Here is a 13327-nt window from a genome sequence, read left to right on the forward strand (position 1 = left end):
TGAAGCTCCAAAACACATTTTTATGCAAAAATCAACATATTTTAACATCATTGAACATAACCCATATCATAATCTTGTCCCAAAACATCAAATCCATCATTAAATCCTTACAAATCAACCTCAAACCCTAATGAAACCCTAATTTGACCCAATTCAAGTTTTAACCCGATTTTGATCAAGGGTTTCTTAGACATGACTAGCAATGAAGTTCTAAACATAAAAAGGGAAGATTTAAGATGAGTTTTACTTACCAAAAGGGTTGAAGTCTTCCAAATTCGGGTTTAGGGCTAAAAATTGGATGAACACCTTTAAATCATTGATTTCTTTGAAGAATGATTATTATTATTGTTAGGGTTACTTGACTAGTTAAAATTTTGATATTAAAACACAAATATGGGTGAATTAAATGATGAATTTATGGAAATCTTTGGTGGTTGTTGAAAGGAAGAAGGGAGGGGAGTAATGAGGGAGAAAAAGAGATAAAGGAAAAAGGATAAGGAGAAATGAATGTGGTGGGTGTGTGTGTGGGGAGAATGGGGGCCGGCCTAGGGAGTCCATTATTGGGCTCCCGCTCCGCTAATTCCGCCAAATAGCTAAACGTTAACCATTTAAACGCTAAACCAGACCATTAACACAATTAGACTTCACGTTACATTACTATACAACAAAACGTTCGGTAATCCATGTAAGTCAACAAGTTCGTTCATTTTCATCTACATTAAATTACAAGTTAACTAAGTCAAAAATCACGAATGTTACAGCTGATCACTAAATTGTATATGGAGCGGACTTAATTAGTTGCTTCCTTAAAATCTTTGCAAAGATCGTGCATGAACCTGAAAGCTTGAAATGTGAAATGTTCCCTCTCGTCCAGTTACAATTATTTGATAGATCATCTTGGTCAATGGTGTGGTTAAGAAACTTGGTTTGTGGCTGCAGCGATATCACCTTTTGATTTCTACTACCATGTAGGCATGTATGTTGGGCATTCTTATTTCTTATTTTGTATTTTACGGTTATTTTAGACTATTTTTGAAAAGCTTCAATTAAGACTTTCACCAAAAGAAAATAATTTCTTGTATAACTTGATGTTGATTAATGATGAGTTGATGTGGTGGTTTGGAGTTCTCCTGGTGACCTATAGGTCTTAGGTTCGAATCTCCATTCCATCAACTTTGAGATATAGGTAATCCTTTGATGAGGGTTTGGCTTGGGTGACAGAGTTTACCCTTATTAATCGCCGTACCTTCAGGCGGATTAGTATGAGGTTTTCTCCCATTGGGTATTTGAAATAGACATTTTTATTTCGAGGGAGCTCTCTAATGCGAACCTGGTTAAGACAATGTATGTTAGACCTCTCGCTGTCGAATCGCGACACGAAGTTTGAAAGAATTTCACCTTTTAGAAAAAAAAACTTGGATGTTGAATTGTTAATAGCTTTTTCGTTATTTGGTTTTCTCCTTTATGATTTTTTGCACTCATTTATTCCGCTAAACATATTTAAGTTAGACTCTCGGACCCACATGTGTAACCTACCTTGACACATGCCATAAATTTACTCAATTTTTTAATTTCTTACTAATAAAAGTTGGTGGTAAGAAAAACTTGTCTAACTATAAAAATAAATTTTTAGGTGTCTATATCGTAATAACTTTTTGTAAATTTGATCACTGTTATAATTTTCCCTTTATTTAATTATATATTAGAACTCATATTCAATAGTTAAACAACTTTAAAAAAAGCTTATATTACAATGTTTGAAAAAGTAGAAGGATATAAATGAAAATTTGAAATAAAAAAATCTATGTTGTAGGCCCACCAATGAGTTAAGTGACAAAACTAAAGTACAAAAATGTATGTACACACATACATATATATGAATATGAATGAGAGACAAATGTACCATAAAGTCCTAAGAGTAGTACTTGTACCTTTGCATACAACCTATACATACACACATGCACTAATTATACAAAAAATTTAAACCAAAAATCTCTTCCTTTTTCTCCCAACCAAAACCGGCCCCAATACATCACCCCCCAGCACTTTCTCTTCATTTTATCTCTTGGAAAGGCACACACACAAGCTTAGTTTTCTCTCAACACTCTCCCTCTTTTCTCTCAATCACCCACTCATTCACACACTTTTCTCATGCATTCTTTCCTTCTTCTTGTTCTTCATTATCGGTTCACACACCACCTAAAATGGAGGTTAAATCTTAACATGGTCGTGAGTTTGGCTGCCCTAAAACAGCCCCCATTTCGAGCTTGCAGGTTCAAGATGCCAACTTTTCTAGATTGCTGCTATTCAGAACTCAGGTTACTGATGTTCTCTTTGGAGTCCTTGAAACTTATATTGGGTTAACTGTTGTGCTTGAGAGTTTGGTTCACAAATTGTTTGTATATTCATCATACTACCAAAAACAATGTTTGCAAATATTTGTAATGTCACTCTTTTTTTTTTTGGCTGGGATCAATTACAATGCATGTTAGGTAAACATGATACAACTACAACTAATGTCCGTCGGGAACAATTTCTAGTTAAATATAAAGAAGGTGGACGACATCTATCTAGGAGAATATGGAAACTTTATAGATGGTAACTTTGTATTATAATTAGGAAATAATATATAGATCCGTGTATATCATTATCATTATACCCTTATAATAATCATTAAACTTATATTGTACGTATTAATGTAAAACAATCAAACTTACCTATATATATATATATAGATTTAAAGAAAACCAAACTAATAATATAGAAGCCAAACAATCGGATTCTAGCCGACAAAACATATAAAAGGGGTTTTGTTTTTCATGCGAACAAAACCCTGTTCGTTTTGTTTTCGCTATTGTTGAACCAGAGGAAAAAGTGTTTGAGTTTTGGTGTTTCAAGATCTAGCAATATTCGGGTATCGTGTTCATGTGGACGAGGTTTGCATACTTTTGACTATTGGTTTTAATCTATTTGTTTTCTTAAATTCGTTTTTAATTCAATATATTCATATCGGTTAAAAGGTAATCAACACTATTTATTTATTATTTATGTCAGTTAATTATATATACAATATATATACATATCTAATATGATCATATTCAAACAGTATATAATAAATCCGTACATCATATAGATTCAGGTAACTTTTTTTCGTCGATAGCTAATTTAGACTTTCAATATCTGTTCGTGATATTTTAGAATGGATTAAGTGGTCAGCAGGTACAAAAATTTGTGGAATTTTTTCAGAAACTGTTGGTACTGTGTACGTAATATTTTTGTAAGGTATATGCGTGTTTGTGGAAATATATAGTTTGAGGGTTTAGGACCGAACGCAGCTTAGTGGCAGAGTTTAGAATTTGTATAATTTTTAGTTTTCTGATATATATGGTCACCTATCACCCCCATACCCGGTTACGTTAGGATGTTGTTGTATTCCATTGTTAGGTTTCTGACCACATCATCATTCTTTTAAGACTTCTTAGTTACATATTTTTATCTTGAGATATTGTTAAGTTTCTTTTTACAAATCCCCAATATTTGGGATCACACCCGTAATTATCTCTCTCTTTCATCCTTGTTTTTGAAGGCTCTGCTTCCCCGGTGGTTTTTGCTTGCAGACCAAATATTAGATTAATTCTTGTCAAGTAAATTGAGATGAATGTTTTAGTTTTTCCGCTACAATTATTCTCATGATAATATGCTGACATGTGAACAGAGCTTTCCGTATTGAAAATGTCTCGATGGACATATGATGTGCATGTAAGCTATAGAGTTGAAGATACCCCTCAAAACTTCGTTGATCATCTATACAATTCTTTCAAGCGAAACGGAATTCATGCTTTTAGAGATGATGATAGTGAATTGCGTAGAGGAGAAGACTTGTCTCTCTACAAATTGATCAAAGCCATTGAAAATCAACCGAAAATTTTGATGGTGATCTTCTCCAAAAATTATGCTTCTTCATCATGGTGTTTGCGGAAACTTGTTGAAATTCTCAGTGCAAACAATCCAAAACCCAAAGTTCTACCCATATATTACTATGTTAAGCCCGAAGTGGTGAGAAAACAAACTGAGAGCTATGCAGAAGCATTTAACAAACATGAAGTAGCAAATAGAGCAGAAGTAGATGGATGGAGGGAAGCTCTGTCCAAGGCAGCTACCTTTTCTGGATGGGATCTCAATGACACGACAATTGGGTAAACAGAATTTTATTTCAACTTCTTTGTTTTAGTCGTTTTCGTTACTCTTGAGAAGTTTTTTATAGTGCTAAGCCTAGGAAGTTTTATTAAATCGCATCCCCGGCCTGAATGGTTCCAAACCTTTTCACTGCAATTGGGTCATCCGTCTGAATGCACTCTATGTCTTTTTGCATTTTATATTTATGATATTATGCGGCTAAGAAATTTAAGGTGCAGCACTGTACATTTACAAAGTGATGAACGCGTCTGGTTTTGAACACCAAATCGTGTCCAGTAATCTTCAGGGTTGACTATTTAAGGTTTTAGAAAGATTAAAAAAATTACAAATTGATATTCTTATACCCTGTTTTACAAAATAATGCACCAAATGCTTTTGAGTCCAGTCCCAAACCGAGGGTTGACAATTTAGGGTTTTAGAGAGATGCAAAAAACAAACCGATGGATTCCCAAACCCTTTTTTAAAAATAAAATACAAGGGAAAAAAAAATACAACTATGATGCACCTTAAAATTGTATAGTGATGCACCTATCGCATACATCACATTTGTTTTTTGACACTTCTCACTGTATATGTTTTTTTTTTTATTGTGAGCAGGTATGAGGACAAGTTCATTGATTGCATATCCAAAGAAATCCGCAAAATGTTATCTGATATGCCCTTGTATGCTGGTGAGTACTTGGTAGGATTTTAATGAACCAAATACTCGTTTGGTCAAATGTCAAGTTTATTATTTGGAATGTTCGTAAAGCAATTAAAAGCTTGGCTGCATTTTAGTTGGTTAAATTTCTTGGTTACATCATGGTTTACTCGTTGATAATTTAGTTTACACAATGTAACTAACATGGGCAATAAGGTTGGTGGCCCATTGGTAAGGTCTATGACAATGGGAGGATCCACTTGGGTTTGAGTCTCACTTCCCACATTTATGGGAGTGGATAAATAAGGGGTTTCATGACTTCGGTTCTATCCCAGGCATTCGTGTAATGTATCAGGACTATTTAGAATAATATGCCGTTAAAAGTGCAACCTTCGGTTTTTGCCTTCTTACATGTTATTTGTTTCCCTAACATGACCAACCAAAAATTGCTAAATATGCTAGTGCCGAATGATGAAAGACTCTATCTACACTTGGTTTTGCCTGAAAATTCAATTTTGATAAGTGTTTAAAAAAATGAATCAAAGCAATCTGTAAGATACTGATTGCTTACGGAATGACATCTGTTTTAATACTATTATCTACAGGAATCCCGAAACACAAATCTGAGCTGAACTATCTTTATCCTTATCGTGTAAAGAGAAGGCTTGCTATATTTTGGGATGTGGAGAACTGTTGCATTCCAATTGGCGTATGTCCAGGAGATGTGTTTCGTTTTATCTTAGCGTGTCTACGACGCCAAACTGAAATCCTATGGGATATTAAGTTTTCTCAATATGCTAATATTAACAACCTTTCTCAAGATATAAGTGATGCCTTCCCGCAGAGGGCAGGTTTGTTACTCACACATACACCAGATGGATGCAGTACAACAATGATGGTGGATATGTTCGTCTATGCTCTTAATAATCCGCCATCATGCTGATTTCAGGAGATGTTAGCTTTTCTAATGCACTCCATGTACTTCGTCAACGGCAGTTCCCTATATTTCTTATCAGTTCATCTAGGGTTGGTGATTTATGTGATTTAGGTAATGCCACCACTAACATCTGGGACTCGTCCAATGTGGTCCACGGAGAAGGGCTTGTGCCAACTTCCAGGTCTATCTCAACTTCTTTGTTTCGTCGTTTTCGTGTAAAACAATTACTCTTGATTAAGGTTCACATGAGAAGTTTTTTATAGTGCTAAGCCTAGGAAGTGTAAATTAAGATTATAGATTATAGAGATGGTCCACTAACTCTATGAAGCAAATTAAGATTATAGAGATGCTTTCTTGTTAATTTCTTATTTCATGGGTTTTAATGAACCAAATACTCATTTGGTCGAATGTCAAGTTTATTTTCAGAATGTTCTTGAAGCAGTTAAAAGCTTGGCTATTTTTTGGTTGTTAAAATTCCTTGGGTCACTTCATGATTTACACGTTCATAATTTAGTTTACACAATGTAATTAACTTATGAGGTTAAGAAGACCATGTGCAATCTTTGGTGTTTGCTTTCTTACATTTTAGTTGTTTCCCTTACATGGCAAAACCAAAAATTGCTAAAACATGCTAGTGCTGAGTGATCAACGACTCTATCTACACTTGGTTTTGAGTTAAAAATTAGTTTTGCTAAGTGTTTAGAAAATGAATAATATGGATTTGTGAGATACTGATGGCTAACGGAATTATATCTGTTTTAATACTATTATCTACAGGAATACCTGAACACAAATCTGAGTCGAACTACCACCATCCTTATTGTTCAAAGAGACGACTTGCTATACTTTGGGATATGGAGAATTGTTGTATTCCAAACGGCATACATCCAAAAGACGTGCCTTGTAATATATTAGCATATCTACAACGCCAAACTGAAATCCAGTGGGAAGTTTTTATGTTTTTTGCATATGCTGATACATCCAAAAGACGTGCCTCGTAAAAATATAAAAGACGTCTTCGAGTCGGCAGGTATAAAACTCACACATGCACCAAATGGATGCAAAGATGCCATTGCTAAAGCAATGACAGTTGATTTGTTCCTCTATGCTTTTGAGAATTCTCCACCATCTTCCATTATGACGGTTTCGGGGAATGTTGGCGTTTCTGAAGCACTTTTTTCACTTCGTGTCCGGCGTTACCCTGTATTTCTTGTCGTTCCATCTAAAGGTGTTCCATTATCTTATAGGGATATCGGCAATACCATTTGGGACTGGTCCGATGTGGTCTGCGGAGAAGGGCTTGAGCTTGTGAACTTTATATAGCAAAGTCTAATCCACTAGGATAACCTATTGGTGTTAATATGTCAACTGGTCGGGATAGAGTTTGCTGGAACCAGAACTAGATATTGTCTTTATAAGTTAATCACGCGATGAAAACATATTACTGTCCAAGGTTTTTTTCTTTAAAAGGATTTGTACTTTACTGTTTCTGCAAATTTTCAGTCTGAGATTTCTGATGTTTGATATGTATGACGTTGAGAACGATATCTGGTTATGTCACAACTTTCATGGGAAGTGCTTCAATTATACAACATTTGTAAGTATTTCTTAGTTTGTTTAACAGAAGTTTGTTTGATCCTAAGTTTAGTTCTTTTAAGCCAATCTAGATTAGGAGAGATTCATACTTTACTTGTGGTTTCCACAACATAATTTAGTTATAGATGCACTATAAAAGTGAGAGTTCTCTGTTCTTGAGTAGTTGAGTGAGTACCGCATTAAAGACACATTAAAGCAAACCAACAGACAATAAGCAGTTCATGACCTGCCAAATGGATTTGTTGATGAACCTCATGAACCGAACACACGTTAAACCACATACAATACTATAGACCAGCAGCCATCAAAAACTTGTTCTTACTTACTGGTTCCTCGTGAACTGACACAACCTCATTCACCTTTTCAAACAGTTCTTCAAGCTTACGGACAGCAAATTTTTTACAATCAAGTGGTCTTTTGAACGTTGCTGATAAATCGACCCAAAACAACCAAGGAAGATGCTACAAGAATAACTCTCAAAAATATCCTTTTGGATTATGTTTTAAAATTGCATCGGGAGATCATATGAAAAGATGGGCCAGATTCTACTGTTCGTCGCATAAGCAAAAAAAAGATGAGGAATGTGATATATCTATATTTAATAGTCCTAATACCCGTACGATGTACTGTAGCTATATAAATTGTATCATACAAAAATTCGAGATGATATCAATTATAGTATAAATTTATATAGTAACCCGGAGCAACTTTATTATCATAGTATCAATTATTTCCTTTACGCGTTAATTAATTACGGTGATAAATATGAGATATATAGTGATAAATTTGACAAACATATTATAAGTTGAGATGATATCATGATAATAGTAATGCCAACTGTTTCATACCTCAGTAATTTTATTTGGTTTTTACAAATTATAACTTGATAATTTAGTCATTAAATAGGGTGATTAAAATGAATAAGAAATGTTACAAATTTTTTTTAAAATGTACATAACATAATTTAAAAAACCCAAATTCCATGCGTGATAGTGCGATACTGGTGGAATATGAGAACAAAGTATTTTGCACTAAATTTTCAAATAGATTATCATAGTTCTTAAATTAAAAATGTGCTTCGATATAAAATAAATAGTATTGGTATCTAATAACTACTACTCCAAAGATCACGATGCTTGCTTTTGGTGGTTGCCAAATTGTCAGTGACACTAAAATCTGATCTCAATCCAATAACAGATGTTAGGTGCTCCTTTATCATTTCAAGGATCTCAAAACTATGGATTGACTCGAGTTCCCAGTCCTTTGATGAAAGGACTTCTAGTCTATTGTTGTAAATACGCTTTGAAATACGTGGGAATTAGATGGACTTTAAGGTCGAAGAAGTTGCAGCAGATTAGCATGTACATAACATCGTCTACACCGATTTTGCATTCATGTTTCTTTAGCTTGGCAATCCTCCTGAAGACATAACTTTGGTTAACTTAACATATTAAAGGACTATAGCCGCAGTTAATGGTACGGATAATACAGAAATCAAGTTGTTCAGCATTAAAGGTTCTAACAAACTAACACGTAACATTTGTCAATTCTTTCAAACTTAGAACAATCCAAATATACTGCAAGTATGACACTAAAACCAACAACTCTGCTTGTGCAAAAACCAATCATATATCCCCTATATTCCATATTAATTTTCCAGGAGACAAAAACACACGGTTAAATAAAAACTCAAATCTGCTTATTGACACCTAAAGGGTTTATAAATACAATTCCGCTTGGGGGTTTATTCAATCAAACATATTGTACTCTTTTTACCAAATTTTTCTTTTGTAAAATCGTTAAATACATTTTTAATTGTTGTCCTTCACAAAATCGCCTGCATAGCTTATATTTAGTTGCATATGTTGCCCAACACTGATGGCTACTTGTAGTCTATCTTATATTTCATATATATCATTAAAGGTCTGGTATGATTTGAGTTAACGCAGTATATGCAATCCACCCACCATTTACTTAATAAGGCCCTATACTTCTCAAGGCATCTCGTCGATACTATTTTTTTCTAACAACTCTGCATCTCAAGACATGTACCAAATTTCACAATATTGTAAAAATCCATTTTACACATCTAATTTTCCGTTTTAACGGGCCTACCTAGTAACTACGGCACAAAACCTCTTCAATTTTATAGGATGATAGTGCTGGTAAATTTTAGGGACAACCAACTTATTATCAGTCCTAACCAAAGTAATCCTTTAAGTGAGTAAAGTAAGAGTCATGGGACTGGTATCCGGATCCTCAGTCCACATACAACACATCGTTTCAATGTATATTCATTAGAGTTGCCAAGAGCTGCCACCATTAACTTCATCATACAAATTTTAGTAAAACTATAACAATGTAACTTAATATCTCGTAGTGTATATCAAAAAGATGAACTGAAATGGGTTATAGAAGACTATTGAGATTGTTTTAATACATGTTTAGAGCTTATAGAAGACTATCCGGATCCTGGACTATATATACACTTTTAAAGGATATAAGTCTGAAGTTTCATTTTCGCTTACGTACCTTGCACGCAACTGCCCCGTTGATGTATTAGCAAGGCATACTATCCAAGAAATGTACGGGAATCTGGCCACATCCAATCGCCTTCAAGTAAAAAATGAATAGTCAATGCACGTTTTAGGGGGGGAAAACAGATTAGTGAGTTACTAAATCAACAACTACATTGACAATCTTTATTAGCAACAGCATAGTCAATACCCCTGTAATTGTCAATGTACATCTAGTAAATATGATGAGTATAACATTTAAGGTAAACAAAAGAGACTTTTTAACAACATTAGTATATATGAAATTCAAGAATTACATTTCACAGATAAGTTAGGATCTATAGAAAGCTACTATTGAAAGCTTCTCAAATATTTGAACGATTCCACAATAACCCGACTTGACACATTCAACCATATCATAGAATAAGAAATTCTAGATTACATTTAACAAATAAGTTAGCTTCTACAGAAAGCTTCTCAAATATGTATTCCAGAATACATCTGAATTCAGACATTCAAAGGTATATAGATCGAACGAAAACTTATCAAGAGTATCTTAGGTCGCATCAATAACAAAGACTTACCAAGAGTATTTTAGGCTGCGTCCAAAACAAAATATAAAAGTAACTCTAGTAAATCAGAAAAAATCGAAATACATAAACCCTAACACTATTTTTAATCAGATAATCCGATGTTGATAATCATCTCTACTCCTTTATAATGAATATAGCCCCCCTATTTTAGGAAATAGTTAGAAAAATGGTTAGATCGGAAAATACTATATTACCCTTCTCCACTATCTATTATAAGCACACGTGAGGGGCGGTCCTGGTATTTTGCCAACTTAAAACAGGTCGTTGATCTTAATGCCACTGTATTAAAAGCGTTTTAAGTTTTAACGCACGCTCCCCTTGGGACTTTCCAATCCGGATAATTCAAAACCCAATCTAAAGAAAACTATTATGTATCTCTTCCTCAAGGTTTCAAACTACTGCAAATCATGTCAAGGTTAGGTAATAGATATGTTGTTTTTTTTTAATTTATTTAATCGGTGGGTTCTAAAGATTTTGGGTTTTTGTTGGTTATTGATTTAGGGGTTGTGTTGATATTGAAGATTTAGGGTTTATTTTAACCACTGCAATTAGATCTTGTTTTATCAACTCAAAATCTGTTCACATCTAGGGTTTATTTATACCCTTAATTTTTATTTGCATTTTATATCTTTTTAATTTTCACAACTTATGTATCGATGTTTCTTAAGGCAACAACAACATTATTATCATAAACTGAACTTTTTGTGATTTTTACACAATGTTGCCATTCAAAAAAAAAAAAACAAAACTAACACAATGTGTAGTTATGTACCAGAAGATGTAATGGTGAGTATCTTTGAACGACTACCAATCAAGTTCCTCCTCCGATTCCGATCGCTCTCCAAATATTGGTATTCTCGTATCGCTAGCCCCGAATTCATCCGCAATCACCCTCTTCGTTCTGATCAGAAAGTCCTCATTAGACACTTGATTAAAGTTACAGATGTCAATTTTATAGACATGTATACCTTGCACTCGCCTAGTGGGTACGTCAAACCTGGAGTTGAGTTGGCACATTATCGTCCTGATCTAGACACTGTTGGTTCGTGTAATGGAATCATATGTCTGTTGGAATTCGGGATTAGTCTATGGAACTTTTCAATTAGGCGTAAACTAACCCTACCCCGTCATCCTTCTTTCAAAGACGAAATTAGCTATCCTGGAAAGGCAGCATTTGGTTTTGGTTTTGACCCAGTCACCGATGATTACAAGGTTGTGGCCATATCCTACTTAAAATATACAGATGGTGTTGCACACAATGAGGATTCCTTTATTTACTCCCTGAAAACAAACTCTTGGGATTCGATTATTTCTTCACCACCTACTCCGTTTATTCATGCATGGTCGAAGGCATGTTTTTTCAATGGAACATTACATTGGGTGGTCGTTGGCTTAGTTCACGAACCACCGATAGAAACAAGTATTATCATGACATTCAATTTGTTTACTCATGCTTTTGGTACTATCTCATTGCCAACTTCCTTTGGGAAAAGGGGACAAATAACGACCATTAATGGTTCGTTAGCTTTGGTTTCCTTAAAACACGGTTATAATAGGATTTGGGTGATGAGTGAGTATGATAATGCTAAATCTTGGTCTGTGTATCTTTAAGTGAAAAACACCTATGATCAAGTTAGGGTCCTGCAACCTATCATCAATGATAAAATATTGATATACGATTACTACAGGCTTCAAGTTTATAACCCCCAGACTGGGTTGGTCACGGAAATTTTGAAATTCAGACATAACTGTCATCGGGTTATGGAAAACTACGTCGAAAGCCTTGAATTGTTAGACAAAGGGACTACTTCCGGGGAAACCATCTTCTCTTGGATTGAAAAGCATAATCAAGAAAGAATTAGTGTATCAGAATTGCTAGAAAACGAGTACTCTGGTTTGAGTTATAACTTTTAGTAGTATTTTTCTAGTCATGAAGCCTTGTTTAAATCTTACTTTAGCTACAATAATGATCATACTTGAAGGTAGCACTTTTTTCCCCTTCCAGATAGATATTAGGTTAACAAACAATATTATCTATCAAGTTTTTCTCCCCTATGTTTATTGTTTAGTGATAATGCTACAAAACCAACAAATGCAATATATACCTGTGTGTGTGCATTTTGATTCCATTTAGTTGTCATACACAAAAATATATGCAACATATGGTTCTATTGTATAATGACTATAATGAATATGTTTTTGTGTGACAGTAATCTTTTGTGTAGAGATTATCACCAAATGACCTACATGTCTAATCCTTTGAACAATATACATATGGACTATGAAAGGGTTCCGTTCTCATTATTGGTATTGATATTGTGATATGTTTTCACCACATTTTCTAGCTATTTTTAGACAAAAACTATCTATCACCTCGCCATGTCTTTTTACCCCGTTAGCATCCAGTAAACAGCTAAACGAATAATTTTTTCATGTTCAATTTATATTAGGATGACGAGTCTTTTGACTCATATGTACTCGATCTAACTAGGTTATCGCTGTAATTGTTTTCAAAATTCAAACCATCTCGAAAATGTTAGTGAAATCTGAACCACAAACATCTTATGAGGATATCGGTCTCTTGACCACCTTGCTTACGCTGTCAGGGTCCTGCAACCTATAATCAATGGTAAAATATTGGTATGCAATTGGTACAGGCTTCAAGTTTATAAACCCATTCAGACATAACTGTCATCGGATAATGGAAAACTACGTTGAAAGCCTTGAATTGTTAGACAAAGGGACCTCTTGCAGGGAAGCCGTCTGCTATTATTTGAAAGAGTTTAATCGCGAAAGAATTCAAATATCACAATTACTATAAAATGATACTCTGACTCAAGCATTTAGT

General features: G+C 34.3%; 1 protein-coding gene and 1 long non-coding RNA gene across 2 annotated transcripts; one reads left to right on the top strand and one right to left on the bottom strand.

Annotated features, from left to right (window-relative positions):
- Nucleotides 1–8379: 8379 nt before the first annotated feature.
- Nucleotides 8380–10590, bottom strand: LOC122596695. Its single transcript, XR_006323363.1, has 3 exons — nucleotides 10471–10590; nucleotides 9903–9983; nucleotides 8380–8789 (listed from the first exon to the last, which is right to left on the bottom strand). It is a non-coding gene; the product is annotated as an uncharacterized LOC122596695 (long non-coding RNA).
- Nucleotides 10591–11235: 645 nt separating this feature from the next.
- On the top strand, nucleotides 11236–12596 carry LOC122597601 (F-box/kelch-repeat protein At3g06240-like). Its single transcript, XM_043770177.1, has one exon. It carries the CDS (start codon nucleotides 11236–11238, stop codon nucleotides 12088–12090), a length of 855 nt encoding a protein of 284 aa, XP_043626112.1. The 3' UTR covers nucleotides 12091–12596.
- Nucleotides 12597–13327: the final 731 nt, after the last annotated feature.

This window comes from Erigeron canadensis, chromosome 4, assembly GCF_010389155.1.
Source record: "Erigeron canadensis isolate Cc75 chromosome 4, C_canadensis_v1, whole genome shotgun sequence".
Classification (NCBI taxonomy): domain Eukaryota; kingdom Viridiplantae; phylum Streptophyta; class Magnoliopsida; order Asterales; family Asteraceae; genus Erigeron; species Erigeron canadensis.